At 35.9% G+C, this 14,883-nt stretch overlaps 3 protein-coding genes across 5 annotated transcripts; 1 reads left to right on the forward strand and 2 right to left on the reverse strand.

Annotated features, from left to right (window-relative positions):
- Positions 1–2,633: 2,633 nt before the first annotated feature.
- On the forward strand, positions 2,634–5,208 carry LOC110728136. Of its 2 annotated transcripts, none has more exons than XM_021907783.1 (2): positions 2,634–3,073; positions 3,798–5,208. In XM_021907783.1, exon 2 carries the CDS (start codon positions 3,808–3,810, stop codon positions 4,876–4,878), a length of 1,071 nt encoding a protein of 356 aa, XP_021763475.1. In that variant the 5' UTR covers positions 2,634–3,073; positions 3,798–3,807; the 3' UTR covers positions 4,879–5,208. The 2 variants fall into 2 exon arrangements, with proteins under 2 accessions (XP_021763475.1, XP_021763474.1); XM_021907782.1 differs by having other exon boundaries at positions 2,635–3,073; positions 3,803–5,208.
- Positions 5,209–6,183: 975 nt separating this feature from the next.
- Positions 6,184–8,170, reverse strand: LOC110728135 (phospholipase A1-Igamma1, chloroplastic-like). Its single transcript, XM_021907781.1, has one exon. It carries the CDS (start codon positions 7,735–7,737, stop codon positions 6,226–6,228), a length of 1,512 nt encoding a protein of 503 aa, XP_021763473.1. The 5' UTR covers positions 7,738–8,170; the 3' UTR covers positions 6,184–6,225.
- Positions 8,171–9,952: 1,782 nt separating this feature from the next.
- LOC110728137 (purple acid phosphatase 15-like) lies at positions 9,953–14,562 on the reverse strand. 2 transcript variants are annotated; one of them, XM_021907784.1, is made up of 7 exons: positions 14,049–14,559; positions 12,910–13,101; positions 11,991–12,324; positions 11,662–11,879; positions 11,393–11,583; positions 10,710–10,994; positions 9,953–10,565 (listed from the first exon to the last, which is right to left on the reverse strand). In XM_021907784.1, the coding sequence occupies exons 1-7, from the start codon at positions 14,299–14,301 to the stop codon at positions 10,419–10,421; spliced, it is 1,620 nt and encodes a 539-aa protein (XP_021763476.1). In that variant the 5' UTR covers positions 14,302–14,559; the 3' UTR covers positions 9,953–10,418. The 2 variants fall into 2 exon arrangements, with proteins under 2 accessions (XP_021763476.1, XP_021763477.1); XM_021907785.1 differs by lacking the exons at positions 9,953–10,565; positions 10,710–10,994 and adding an exon at positions 11,016–11,219 and having other exon boundaries at positions 14,049–14,562.
- Positions 14,563–14,883: the final 321 nt, after the last annotated feature.

Consider the following 14,883-nt stretch of genomic DNA (forward strand, 5'->3'; position numbering starts at 1 on the left):
TGAACATCTTTATTATAATTTTGAACATGAGATACATTACTTATGAACTTTTTTTGTGTTTTGGATCTATGTATTTTTAATTTTATTAAAAAAATTTGATATTCTCTACTTTATAATTTATATATCTGAACATTTGGTATTTTGAGCAGTGTCTTCAGGTGCGGAAGTTTTTGAAGGGTGTTCAATGGTTTGTGTTTGGGGTTCAGAAGTTTTTGTAGGGGGTTCATAGGTTTTTGTAGGGTGTTCAGTGGTTTGCGGTTGGGGTTTAGAAGTTTTCGTAGGGGGTTTAGAAGTTTTTGTAGGGGGTTCAGTGGTTTGTGGTTGGGGTTCAGAAGTTTTTGAAGGGTGTTCACTGGTTTGTGGTTAGGGTTCAGAAGTTTTTGTAGGAGGTTTAGTGGTTTGTGGTTAGGGTTTAGAAGTTTTTGTACAGGGTTCGTTTTAAACTCTCGGTAAGCGAGTAGTAGACTAGTCACATAAGGTTTTTGTAGGGAGTTCAGTGATTTGTGGTTGGGGTTCATAAGTTTTTGTAGGGGGTTCAGAGGTTTTCGTAAGGTGTTCAGTGGTTTATGGTTGGGGTTCAGAAATTTTTAACAATTGGTTTTTTTTTTTTATATACATCATCTAATTTCTTCTTTTTTGGTGTTCTGACGTTGAACATTTGACTAATTATACTGTTCAAAAAATTTAGGGTTCAATATAATATTCAATTCTAAAAACTAAGAATTTAAGATCAATTTGCGAATTTAAACAATAAATTACTGATACATCTTCATCATCTTCAGTAGGAGTAGATAATTTCGATTTTCTACCAAAAAAAAAAAAACCAAAAAGAAAATTATATAGTAGAACATAGTTTCAATTTTATACGGAGTAATTTGTTGAATTATATTAGAAAATTTAACACAAATGTAGGAAAATCAAAGAAGTTTAAGTGATTCTCATTTTTTTTTATGGTGTTTTCGTGTGTTTTTTTGTCCTTTGCCATGTTAAATTGCAGTTTTTAGAGAGAGAAAAATGGTGAGAGGAGAGAGAAAATACAAAAAAAATTATTCAAGAAGCTCTTTTATGTATGATAGGAGAGATAATTTTTTTAAAATGAAATAAAAAAAAATAGATATGACAGTTGGAGAGAGGAGAAACTTAAAAAAAAAAAAAAACTGAACTCCAAGGGCTTCTATTGTCTGGGCTTCCTCTATTGGGCACAGATTGGGTCAGATGCACATAATACTAATTGGCCCTTTAATATCACTTTTTAGTGCAAACTGCAAACCTCTTAAACTTTGGTTTTTATTTTGGAAAATTAGTCAATTGTAACTATTTAAACTTTGTATTTTGCAATTGCAGCCATTTAAAAAAAAATTGCAAATTGCAGCCCAAAAATTCTTATAAAATTGTATATTACAACCCGTTTTAACTTTTTCATCGGTTTACAGGTTGAAAAATATTGGGTTAAGGTTTTAGGGGCCATTTTAGATCTTAAGGATCCGAATTGAGCTCAAAATTAGCAAAAAATAACGTAAATACCACTAAAGGACAACCTTGTGTAAAGAAGCTAAGGCAACACGCCTAAACAAAGCCTCATACAAGGCTTGCCACTTAGCATTGGAGCAAAAACGATTAGAACCAAAATATCAATAAAGTCTTGCAGCATACCAATAATTGTGGAGCCTAGTTGGTCAACCAAGAAAATCGTACCACATCCATAATGCGGACCAAGAGATGCCAATTTCCTAATTTCCCTCTATTTCTTTTTGTGCTTCTCAACTTTAATATTTTGGTCTTACAAGGAAAAAAAAAACAAACTCATTTTGATCATGCACACGTGTGTCAATACTCAATACATAAATCTAAACCATTAATACATAGTGTACGATAATTTACATAAGTATTAAAGGCTTGTTCTCATACACTGAACTCAGCTGAACTAAACTGAACTGAAATGAAATGAATATTTTATAAGAGAAGGAAATTAAGAACTGAATTGAACTAAACTGAACTGAAAATAAACGTATGAGAATAGGCCCTAAGTAACAATAATATTATACGACGAGTTTAGTTATTCGAAGATATACATATTTATCTTAAGAAGTAATAGTATGAAAGATTATGCAATGAATTCTGCCTCTAAAACTACGTATTAGCATTGCCTTCTCAACTTGATAAAATAAATCATTTTTTGGCATCAAGTCACAAATTCATTTGGGTCAATTCTCAAGGTATAAAACCACTTATTTTATAGTTCTAGTTGTGGCATATCTCAGATCGATTTATGTTCAACTCTATTATTCTTTCTTCAGATAAAAAGAGAAAGTTTTGAAAAGAGAACAAAGAAAAAAAAATCCTTAATAAACAACCCTTTAATTCTACACTTCAAAGAATAATATGCACTCTATTTTTGAATGAACAATCACACACTCATATAATAATACAACAATATGAAATTACGATAACAAGATTATGTATGCTCATTATTTTAAACTAGTCGCATAATCAAATATAAAGGGTTTGTTCACTTCACATTAACTACACTTCAATTCAGTTTAAAAATTCATAATGCACATCATGTTATCGAGTATACGAACTCTTAACAAAAGGACATGTCGCGCAAAAAGAAGGGAATCTGAGACCCTTTTAGGCTTACAAAACGAGAAAGACTCGCTCTTATTTATTTTTAATTTTCTCTCTCCTCAATCATCCACTCTAAAAAGTCCCCTCTCAAAAAATCTCTTCACCACTTTGGAGCACACATTTTCAGATAACATCCCACTATTATTATTATTTTCATTTTTTTATTTTTATAAATTATAAAATCCCAAACAAAAGTCAAAAATAGATACTTCAAAAGACAAATATTAACAACATAGATTTTTCCCCAAAAAATATAAAATTAACTCCATTATTTTCTTCCTATCAATTTTAATTTCCCCTTTTAATTTTCCTCTTTTTCGGGAATTATCCTTTTTTTTTTGGCAATTTTTATTTTCCGAAATTTCAGAAATTGGGCGCCATTGAAGCTGCACAAAAATAGGGTCAGATCTGAAACGGTGATATCCAAAATAACGGACAAATTTAGGTATTTTTACATTTTCTCTCTCCTCTCTTTTCGTTACTGTTGCTGTTTTGAATTTCATCAAAAAAAATTCTCATTTTTTTGACATTTTTTCTGGATGATCTTTTGCTCTTTTACAATTTGTTCATCGTTAATTTGAGCTACATTATCAGCTAATTTTCTGCAATTTACCAATGAAAAATTTGGTGAGCTTTTATTTTTTAAAGCTAATTTGAGCTATAATTGTATTTTATTTTTTCAAATTTCCTGCAATTTGTTCTATGCTTTAAGATAATTATTAAGGTATTATTTTTCTGGTGAAATTGTCCTATTTGTATAAGAAAATGATTCATATTTTTTTTATATTATCAATTCATATATAATAAAAGTATATAGAATTTGAAAATGTGAAGTTTCTAATTTGTTTATTAGTAGTAACAGAATTGTGAATCTCAATAATATAAAGCAGAAAAAACAAATGTTAACCGCGATTTCCTATGAAGACAAATCTTTGCAGTTTCCCATTCTTAATTTCTTGTTTTTCTGTCTTTCTTTATAATTTTTTTTTTATTTTTTTTATTTTTTTTTGGGTATGATTATAAACATTGAATATGAATATGATGATTATGTTGCAAAATTAGTTATGATGAGAAATGTTTTGATTGAAATGAGATGCAATTGATTGTAATGTAAGAATATGATTGAGTTTTTAATGGTAAGTTTTGTTGGTAAAAAATTGTATGTGAAGTACAGATTAAATGGATAGTGACGGTGGTGGCGTAGCTACTGCTGTTACTTCTCGGAGACTGACGTCCCACCACTCCACCCTTCGCGACACCTTCATTGCAGCCGATCTATCTGATGCAATTAACCGCGAATTTAGCCAAAATTCTGCCATAGTTAATAGCAATACTAGCCCAAGGCGGGTGTCAAACGTCACGCTGGGTGCTGTACTTAATAGTGACAGGAAATCACCACCACCAGCTAATATAGTTGTCAGAACCCTCCTTGAGGTTATTCGTAACGACGAGACCCTAACCCCTAGAAGTGGTGGAGGCTCCCCTAACGGAAAGAAGACGTGGAAGTCTTTTAAAGATCGCCTTAAGCTTAAGAGGAATCAGAATTTTAGTCAGAATCCGAATTCAAGGAATTGGACTTCTTCTATGCCGGTTCCACAGTCAGACGTGATACCTAGCTCAAGATCATCGTTAGGTGAAGTGATGGCGAATAGAAACTCCCTTAGAAGCAGTACGCTCAGGAGAGTTGATACTGTTCCAGCTGATGATCTGACCTTGAGGGAGGTTGATAGTGGTGGGTCTCCTAGGGGTGGCAGCAGTTTCAGGCTGTCTGCGGCTTTGGCTGCTGAGAGGGAGCAGACTCGTAGGAGGCTGTCAAGGGAGCTGGATGAGGGTAATCGAAGTAGGAATGAGAATGAGGAAATTGAAGTGTCCCCTCATGGAAATGAAGATGAGGATGAGGATGGAGGAATTCCTAATCTTGGGCCTCCAGCAAACCAGCCATTGCGAATGTCATTGATGGATTTGTTGGAGGAAACTGACCGACAGGCTGGGATCAGTGGGCCTACATACAGGTTGGATGACGAAGAAGAGGAAGAGGAAGAAGAGGAAGAGGTGGAAGTGGAAGAGGAAGTACAGGACGTGGGAAAAGGAGAATTTTCTTGTTGTGTGTGTATGGTAAGGCATAAAGGTGCAGCGTTCATTCCTTGTGGCCATACGTTTTGCAGGTTATGTTCGAGGGAGCTCTTTGTTCAAAGGGGGAACTGTCCACTTTGCAATAATTTCATCTTGGAGATTTTGGATATCTTTTAAGGGTAATGCTTCAATTATTATGCTCTTGGCCTGTAAAAACTCGACTCTTGCATAATATGGGAAAACTGGTGATGAATATCTGAATATGTCAAGAGAATACAGTCTAACCAACTTCAGCTCAAGTTTATCAGTCATAGGGTTGTGAATGCCATTCGAGAATCAGGAAGGATTTTTTTTCCTTGATTTTTATCTCATGGTTAATGATATCTGCTTGTGTATGTATACTGTATCTTATTAGTCAATAGTAGATTTATGGAACTATATGTGTAAGGTCCATTGCTGGATCAAACTTTTATAATATAGTATTATCTTCTATATTTTTTTAAACCTTGATATGAGTCTGTGATCTGTTTGGTGGACGATCTGTTTCAGTTTGCTGTTAAAATAACTTGAGATGTGCGAACATCAGCATCAGCTGAAATTTCGGTACTTGTCTGGCAAACAAAACAAGGTTAGTGATGCTTTATCATAACTGACAATACTCTAAAATAAAGATTCAAGTGGAGATATGTATGGCATCTTCGAAATCCTGGGAATCTTCTTACAAACATGATCATCTGTAGTAACAGAAGATCTGGTGTCGCCTTTTTCCCTGAACTTGTGATTTTGCCTTATGCGGCTTTTGGTGGAAGATGTCCATTGTGGACTTGTGGTAGCAAGATTTGGATAGTTGCTTGAATTTGAGTACTTGCAATGTGGTTAGCCCACATATTTAATTAGCATACGTGCTGCAGAAAACAGCATTCATGATCATCAGAAAAGCTGAATCAGCATTCAGAGTTGCTTGTATAGATAATGAAAATGATCAGTGGAAGCTGAATCAGAAAAGCATATGCATGCACAAACATCACATGAAGCATTGTTGAAAATTAATGATGATAGTTCACTATCAGTCTGTGAACCCCCCTCTCTTTTTCTAACATTAACTATGTTTAGTTTTCGGCTTAGTTAGTAGACTGCATTGGTCCCGTGTGTAATTGTGTCGAAAAATACTCTGTTGGATAAGCGGTCCTCTATCCTTTCATGCTGTTGTTACTTGTTAACCTTTCTTTGATCTTGTGAACGCGCTCCTCTACCCGTATCCCCCCTAGTGATAAAACACCATGTGCGAATGGGTAAAAGTGTTAACATCATCTATATATGTGAAAATATCAAAAATCTCCCCTGAAATTAGATCTTTATGCTCATCTAGCACAATTGATTAATCATTCGGGGTAATAGCTCGTGTCGTATGATCGTATCCCCATCCCCCCCTTCCCTTCCCCAAACCTTAAGCTTCATGATTTTAGTAGGATAAGATTTAGATTGTGCTAACAAGAACTTGTATATACAAATTATAATTATGATTCAATAACCAAGTACAGATTGCATTTCATTACAATTAGCTGATTCACTAGTAGGAGATGGTATATCTTCAGGATCCCTCTTAGGTTTAACCCACCTCCCATAAGCATTCTGAACCAGACCCTTATTCGCAACCTGGTACCAACGAGGCGGTATCCTCAGCTCGTTGATCAACAGATCACACTCCTTGTTCACCAAAGCTATATCCCTTGTAGCATCAGGCCGAAAAGGCACTTTAGAACTTTCATAACCATCCAACAAATGCAGGTACGTCTCTAGCATATGATGTCCAAGCAACTGCAACCCTCGTTTCAAATACGGAGAAGCTCTCGCATCCAGCTTCAGCTCAACACCAGCATGAGGGTGAATCCACTGTAACCCCCCTGTAATCTCATCAAAATTCTGTAAGCTCTCATTGTTAAAGACCATTCCTGCAGTCCAAGGAACGACGTCTTGTTTGACAACAACGCGTAGTATCTTCACTCCTAGCTCGTGTAGCTCGTCTCTGAAGACCGAGTTTCCAATCCTTGGAGCAGCAAAGGAAATGACACTAACAGGAAGATTGACGAATATTGCAGCAGCCTCGTATGCATTGAGCAGAGCCAAGGCACCACCTAAACTATGCCCTGTTATTGTAAGACTAACTTCTTCCCCTCTTTTCTTGTAAAAATCTATTAGCTTTGATAACTCTTGCATCACTTGTTCTGAAGCACTTGATTTGTTATACCTCGATGATCGAAATTTCGTAGTGTAAATGCTTAGGAAACCTTCCTCAACCTTGGCATCACCGTGCCCAAATGTCTCCAAATTACGCTGAAAGTCTTCGTACCACTCGGATGCAGACACCGTGCCTCGCCATGACACAACAATGTCTCTCCTACCAATACGGCATGACTCCTCATCATCACTAACCGCGACAAACCCCATCCAATTCGAGTGTGTACTCCAAGTCTCGGCTACTTGAGACTTCTCTAGCCATCGAGGCAGATCAATTTGAGAAGTCGCGTAGATGTACTTTGTAACGTGATATCCGTGTCGTGTTAAGCTGAGCTTTTCAAAGAGCTTGTTTCGGTTATACCTACAACTACCACAATACTCTGAGTATGGATCGTAGTCGAAAGCATCGTATGTTGCTTGAGCTAACTCACCATATTTGAGTAGCTCTTGCCTTAAAGAGGGGTTAATAGGGTCTAAAAGGTCGTCCCAATTATTAGCACCATGAAATTCTTCCCAATTATTTGATATATCATCCTTAGGAAATGATATAGGGGTGTTACTTTTGTCCTCTAAAATGGTGCTAAAATTAGATTGGGTTAATGTTTTTTGGGTGTGTATGGATTCAATTTGGTTATGTAACATATGGGTAAGTGATTGGGCTAAACGGGTTGCCGGGTTAGACGCCTTAGACGACCGGTTAGTGTCGTCGAAGAGAAGTTCTTGTCGAGCACGAACCGGGCGTGGAAGGCGGCGAGTGATTGTGAAGTGGTGGTTGATGGTGTGTTGGATTGCCTTCATTGTGGCCTAGCTAGCTAAACTTTTGAAAGTTGGGAAGAAAATATTGTGGTTGTTGAAATGTGATTTTTTTTGGAGCGTTATATATATATAAAGAAAGTCAAATTATACATGTGGACTATGTGAGAGTTTTAGTGCATGATTATAACTTTGTTGACTCACTCTCAACCACCATAATTTCCTTTTGAAAATTGAACCGCGTTAAACAAAAAGGACATTTGATTGAGAAAAGTCTTTTTTTTTTTCTTCTTTTCCAAAAAGTTTTTTTTAGTGTGTTTTTTATTTTAATAGTGTAACCTCACCGATTGACTTAAATTGTGTACTAGTATGAAAGGTGTGTTAAAATAAATACTTAAATGAAGAGTTCAGATTCAACTTCTGCATGACATGCACATCTGTTTTAGCTTGCAGTGCTCTTCACTCCAAAGTACTCCTACCAATGATCCAAGTCCCAATTTACACAAACCTATATAAAGGTCTAAGTCAATGCTCTCTTTTTCATAATTGATAGTCACAACTCACAATAATGTTACACAAATTATTATATGTAGTTGGCCACAAGGTATGGTCGGAGTTACTTGATCAAAAATTGTGTGGCAGGGTTATTATTCGATTGGTCAGCGATTGCTTAGTCAATGTTCTAATAATGTGTGTCAGCTTGTTGCATGGTGTGGCTGACCACACCAAAAAATCGCTGATTAATTTTTTAATCCCATGTTTAATATGAGTAGTTACCAAGCACTCAAACAAAAGCATTGAAAATCAACATTTGTTTATAATTTCTTGTCTCGGAATCTCACACTCTTGGAGTCTTGACTTTCCCAATTGTATATTGCAATGGTCTCTACTCCCAGTCCCAACGGCCCCAACTCCTAAATCTCACTTTGAATGAGCTTATCTGAATTTACTCTTCCATAAAAAACACAAGTGCTCTATCTCGCTACAAGACATTTTTAATAACTTGTTCCATCAACTCATACTTTCGGAACACAAGTATTCCATCTTGCTACAAGATGTTTGGAAAAATTAGTCGCAAATAATTAGTACATAGTGAGTCATTTTAGTAAGAGTTTTTAGAAGTTCGTCTCACCAGAAATTTGTATAAACGAGAAAGGGTTTTCAATTTCCAAGTTGGACGGAGAACTGTGTAAGGAACTTCATTTTCCAAGTTACGTTGGATGGAGAAGACAAGAAGTGTAAGTGTGTAACATAAAGGATTATTTTGTGTAGATACTTTATCTATAAAAATTCACTTTCTTTAGCATTTTTGCGACCAAGTACTCTGGTAGTTGTATACTGTAACATAACTACATAACGACCATATATTATAAAGTGGGTCGTGTCAAAAAAAATAAGAATCTAAAGTGGGTCGAGTTCACACTTCACTAATTTAGTAATTTATGATTAAATTGCACGTGCTCCAATATGCATAAAAAGTGAGGGTCAATATCAAATTGTCAACTCTCAACTTTTTGTTTTGTTTTTGTTTTTGTGCTAAATCAGTAATCTTACTTCAGCTAAATCAGCAACCTTACTTGAGCTAATTTAGCTATAGCATGCATTAATCTTATTAGCAAACTACGAGTAGGACAATGATGTCTTAAATTAAACCTTGTTGGTAAATTAAGGTGGTTATAATTGGTCGGAACTACAGATGATATGGTGGTTGTTTGCAAGATTAAACGATCAAGGATAGGTTCTGCGGCATATTCAAATGTTAAGACAACTATTATCTGTGGAAGTCTATTGGACTGTATGATATATTCAGACAAACAGTGGGGAGACTAAAAGGGAGGAGCTGTTAGCCATGGAAGTGAAGAAGTTGAAGGCTACGGCTTCAGTGGAGGTGGCGAAGGCTTTGACTGGTGCTTTTAGATTGAAGACTGCACAGCATCTTGGTTTAAATTCCCCTCCCCGGCTAAACGGAACATGTTAGACTGTTAGTACTGTCAGTACTGATATCTTACTGCAGGAGGGTTATTTATTCTTGCAGACTTCTACTTTGTGACGGAATTGAAGTTCCACAACCAGTCTGGAAAAAAGAAAAGAGGCTCTAGGAGCTTTTGAAGATTGAGGAATAAATTGTTGATTTAACTCTCTTATTTCTGCTCCTGTTTTCCTCTTCGCGAGGTAAGAGGATAATAGAGCAAAACATACCTACATAGAGCTTCAGTTAGACAGTGATCAGCATTGTAGCCAAGTTCATCTGAGAAAATTCTTAACGTTGTAAATGAGGTAAATTATAATTAAAATTCAATAGCGTATGTACAAAAGAAGCATATTACAAAGTACATCTCTCTAACAAATCACTAATGATACAACAACAATATTGGCCAATGCCAGAAGTAAACTACCGGGAAAAAAAATGACAAGCTGCACCATTATAAAACTCCATGACTTTTTTCAATACAAAACTACCTATAGCCAATGGAAGTGGTGGCATATTTTATCACCAGTCTAAGGTCTGAGTGGCAGCATGTGAGTTTTTCTTTTTCCAACCTACCACAGTATAACTATCCCGAGACTTCTGAGCAGTGGCTAATCTTGGACCATATATAAGGAGGCCGATATCTGATACCCGACCTTTAATGTAGAAGTTGGACATGTATCCACTAAGCCATGATATATTTATGCATAATTTAGACAACACACCCAACAAATATCCACTGTTGCTTCTGAGTAATTTATCTAGCATCAGACCATCCTTTAGTTACCCTGCGTTGATTAGGGCAGGCATCTGGCTGCCTCACTATGTAAATCTGATCTCCAGCCACTTTCTCATGATCTTGATTTCTGTACCAAGTCCAAAGGGCATAAGTTGCATTTTTCACCTGCAAATACCACAAAGGATGTTATTAAGCTTGAATGTGCTGCATGTATGTAATTAAGTACATAAACTACTATTCAAAAAAAAAAAAGGTACATGAACTTAAATTCTGCAAGAATAGATAGGATAAGGATAGGGAAAAGGAAACCTCTAGAATTCCATGGCCAAAGCTACTCTCTCTGTATGCGCTGAAATCTGGCTGACGATCCCAGCAGAAGTTGCCTGCAGCTGGACCAGATGTAAAGTTTGCAGCACAGAAGCCGCCCATGAATTTATCTGGAGTCGTTGATGGCTCAGGGCAATTTCCAGGCTCATCAGCATGCTCAACTGCCATCTTCTCTCGATTACCCCCATCCCCTATTGTGATGTGAATAGGAGCACAAGGATCTAGGGTATAATTATATACCCTGTTTGATCTCTCATAGGCATGTACCTGAAGTTGCATCCAGCAATGTTATTCAGCAGTGTGGCAGAATTCAGGTGATTGTAGGAAAACAAAAGCAAAGAAGAGATACAAGATGACACCCAATTGCAAGCAGTGCACTTGCACTTAATCCTGAATTCTTGACTGTGTAGACACATTCACTGGGGGGTGGGGGGCGGAAGTCATGTCTACCTATGCCAAAGAACTATGCACCCAATGAAAGCTTGCAACATCCTATCACACAAATTTCAAAGCTAATTGTCATATCTGTGTCAACTGTCAAAGACCTAAGTTCAAGTCCGTCAAATGCAATCATTCAATGATGGCAGTTGTGATGGATAGTGAATCGATCACTAATCTAATCCAATAAGTTCAACGTGTATTATATGTGACATTATGGTACTTACGTGTCCATTGAAGACTGCATCTACACCATAGGAATAGAGCAAGTCTTCCATTGCAACTCTCATGCATTCTGCTTCTCTGTAATGAGCTTTGTAAGAAGTGTACCATGGTGGATGCCATGCAACAACAAGCCATGGAGTCACATCTCTGTCAACTTTAGCCAAGTCTCTCTCCAACCATTTGTATTGAACAGCTGAAAAGAAAAGGTTAGAAATGGACATTTTCAGTTTCTGATGCAAGAAAATCACATAACCAAAAGAACTCAGAGTACCTGATTCATTGTAAGCAATATAAGCCCCGAGCATTATGAAATGTATTCCCCCGGCATTAAACGAATAGTAGAATGTAGATGTTGATCCGCTCTCTTCTGATGGAAAAGCAAATCGGGAACTGTATGCTTCAAAAGTTTTATGATCAACTTGTTCCTCTATTTCATGATTTCCTTCAACCACCATTATCGGAACCCTAGATATCAAATTCTGCATGAACCTGTGAAGAATCATTTCATAGGAAGTCAGCAACTAAAGGAGGATATCTGGAAGTGTGAAGATTTCTGCCACAATCAATATAGTGACAATATGGAAAAGAAGTTGGCATCACCTTGCCCAATAATCCCAACGTGGCTGATATGTTTCATGAATGGGGCTTTCTGGAAAAGAGCAGGAATAACAATCAGAGCCAGTTCCATTAGTGAGATACAGGTTTGCATAAGTCACATCACCAACCAGGAGAAGAAGATCTGGTTCATTGCTAGATATGTGACTAATGGTGGCTGTTGTGTTATATGTAAGACCCAAGTCACCAACAATTGCAATTTTTCCAGGATAACTATGAGGTCCAGGAGCTGGCATAGTCTTGAAATGGAAAAGGCCGCTCATGGCTGGTATCGAGGGATCTCCACATCGATAGTAATACAATGTATTAGGTTTCAACCCTACACAGAAAAAAGACCAGACAGAGCTCAGAATGTGAAAGCAATTATTTACCAAACTGACATGGAGATTTCATACAATAAACTCCAGGCAAAATATATACGTCCAACAGGTGGGAGGTTAAACAAAATTGCTATCAAGAATAACTACTGAAGTAACATGGTTCAAAAGGCATGCTGTCCACATCAGTCCTTTCCGGGAACATTATCTCTAGTCTATAATACTGCAACATTGAAGAAGGATCTTATTATCCTCATAAATGGTACTCCAGGCCATTATTGATAAACATGTAAGAATACAACATACATAGGAGGAGGAGAGATCAATCTTATCAAAAAGATACAAAGTATACAAAGAGGCCAATACCTCATTGGCTGTAAGAATCATCACAATAAAAGTTCATGCTGTTTCTACCTTTGCTTTCTCATTCCGCATGATACTATGATAGTGTATTACCTTTATGGAGATGCAAAATTGGAAGGTTTTTGAATTCTAACCCAACATTTTTTCTAACCCTATAATTTAGAACACAGTTCGCTAAGGTGACTAAAGTTGTACATAATTACAATTTACAAGAATCAATTTACCTGTGAGACGAACGTGGTGGATTATTCCAGAAGTATAATTCTGAAGGCCTTCATAAGGATAAAGTTGACTGTAGACCTGAGAATATCCAGTTGCTTCATGAGTTAATGAGTGCTGCAATACCCCAAAATGAACAACACTCTTGACGGATTCAGGGTTCAACGGCTTTATGTCATAACCAATCTGGAATTCACCTGAAAATACAATCAACAAGCTTTTGCATATGAATAACATATTTAAACCATCATTGTGTTCCACATCTACACTCAAACGGATAGAACCATCGCTATTATAATAACGAAACTATTAACAAAACCCACTACAAAAACCAAAAAATCAAAAGAAATAACCATACATCATGCCATCATGGCTTGACATTAACTTAATACTATCAGATTTTGTTGTCACGTTATTAGTTCGAATTATATCATGTACATGACAATCAACTCCAGGCGAAGTGGGAGTATATAATCATTTCACTAATAATAAATATTTTCCACAATCATGATGGTTGATCTAAAAGTTGTTTTACAAGATCAGAAGTTCAGAACTCACTAGCAAGGTAAATGGATTCATTAGAAAAACACCAAAAGTTCAAATCTTTATAACAGAACTAACCCCGAATTTGAAATAATTTCATAAGACCAACCAAGCTAAGACAATCATCCAAAAGTATTATTAACTGCAGTAATTTTGGCAATTAAAGCTGACATCATCAGTATCATGAACAAAAACAGAATCAATCTCCTTGATTCAAATTAACGTGAAATTGCGTCTTGAGCAATATTATTTCTTTCGTGTTTTTACATCAACCCGACAACCCGGCCCGAAACCTCTAATTAGAAAATTGAACATAGAGAAATTACGTAATCAATAAACATGCATGCAATAAATGACAACATCATCAAACAATTTCGCAAACAAACTTTCCAAATCAATTCATGCAATCAATTCACATTTTAATTAATTTCTACAATTTCTGAAATTAAAAATTCAAACTTTAAAAAATCACAAAAGATAATCAAATTCAACCCTTAAGTTCAAATTCTCCAATCATTCCCAAAACTTAAAAAAAATAAAATAAAAATAAAACGAATTTACCAAAAAGAAATTAAAATCAATTGAAAGGAAAGATTCAAACCTGTGATCCAAGAAACCCAAACAGAATGATAATCAGAAGAAAGAGTGAGAGAAATCTGCTCAGGTTGAAACCCATTAACATGGCGTTGAACCCTAATATCAGACGGCGGCAAATCGACGGCGTTGCCGCGCAAGCTGACATCGTACGGCATAGTAACGGGCTTAAACGGGCCATCAAGGGTAGTCGGGATTTGAGCTGAAGAAGAGGAGAGAGAAAATAGTAGGAGAGAGAAAGTGAGATAAATTAACGCCATTGTTGATTGGTTTCAGAGCTTTCACATAATTTAGCGTGTTCTGTGCTCAAACTGATGAATAATTATTGGGTGCTGGAAGAGAGAGAAACAGGGAATTGAAGTTCGATGCTTATTATTTTATAATCAGATTGAGTGTTGTTTAATAGGAAGTGCTGTTTTTTTTTTTTTATGAATTATGATAATGATATTTTTATTGTGATCGAAAAAGAATTTGATTTGGGATAATCGAATATGCTTTTCCTCGTATAATGTTTTTTACTACATAGATATATCGTGTCTTGGATAATGGAGTAAAGGAATAGATTATAATATAAATATATACTCCGTACTTGACACATATATAATATTAACATAAATAGATAAACTAACAGACTTCTAATAAGTAATGATCTAAATAACTGCAATGTGTATTTTAAATTTCATGAAGTATTGATAATATTTGTTGTGTCTTTCTCATTCATTAAACATAAATATATACAAGTATTTTGTATTAGAAAATTCCCCTTGTGAGGAGGGGATCCTAATATTTTTTTTTTCTTGCCATTTAAAAACAAAATACAAGAATATACTAGGATTAGGGCT

This window comes from Chenopodium quinoa, unplaced genomic scaffold (assembly GCF_001683475.1).
Source record: "Chenopodium quinoa cultivar QQ74 unplaced genomic scaffold, ASM168347v1, whole genome shotgun sequence".
NCBI lineage: Eukaryota > Viridiplantae > Streptophyta > Magnoliopsida > Caryophyllales > Amaranthaceae > Chenopodium > Chenopodium quinoa.

What these genes read in the sequence shown, in the direction of transcription:
- LOC110728137 (XM_021907784.1), bottom strand. Translation starts at nt 14,301, where the DNA reads ATGGCGTTAATTTATCTCACTTTCTCTCTCCTACTATTTTCTCTCTCC. An exon ending in CGTTGGGATTATTGGGCAAG is followed by an intron (nt 11,880 to 11,990) that starts GTGATGCCAACT and finishes GATTCTTCACAG; the next exon opens with GTTCATGCAGAATTTGATAT. An exon ending in TTGGCCATGGAATTCTAGAG is followed by an intron (nt 10,566 to 10,709) that starts GTTTCCTTTTCC and finishes TGGTATTTGCAG; the next exon opens with GTGAAAAATGCAACTTATGC.
- LOC110728135 (XM_021907781.1), bottom strand. Translation starts at nt 7,737, where the DNA reads ATGAAGGCAATCCAACACACCATCAACCACCACTTCACAATCACTCGC.
- LOC110728136 (XM_021907783.1), top strand. Translation starts at nt 3,808, where the DNA reads ATGGATAGTGACGGTGGTGGCGTAGCTACTGCTGTTACTTCTCGGAGA.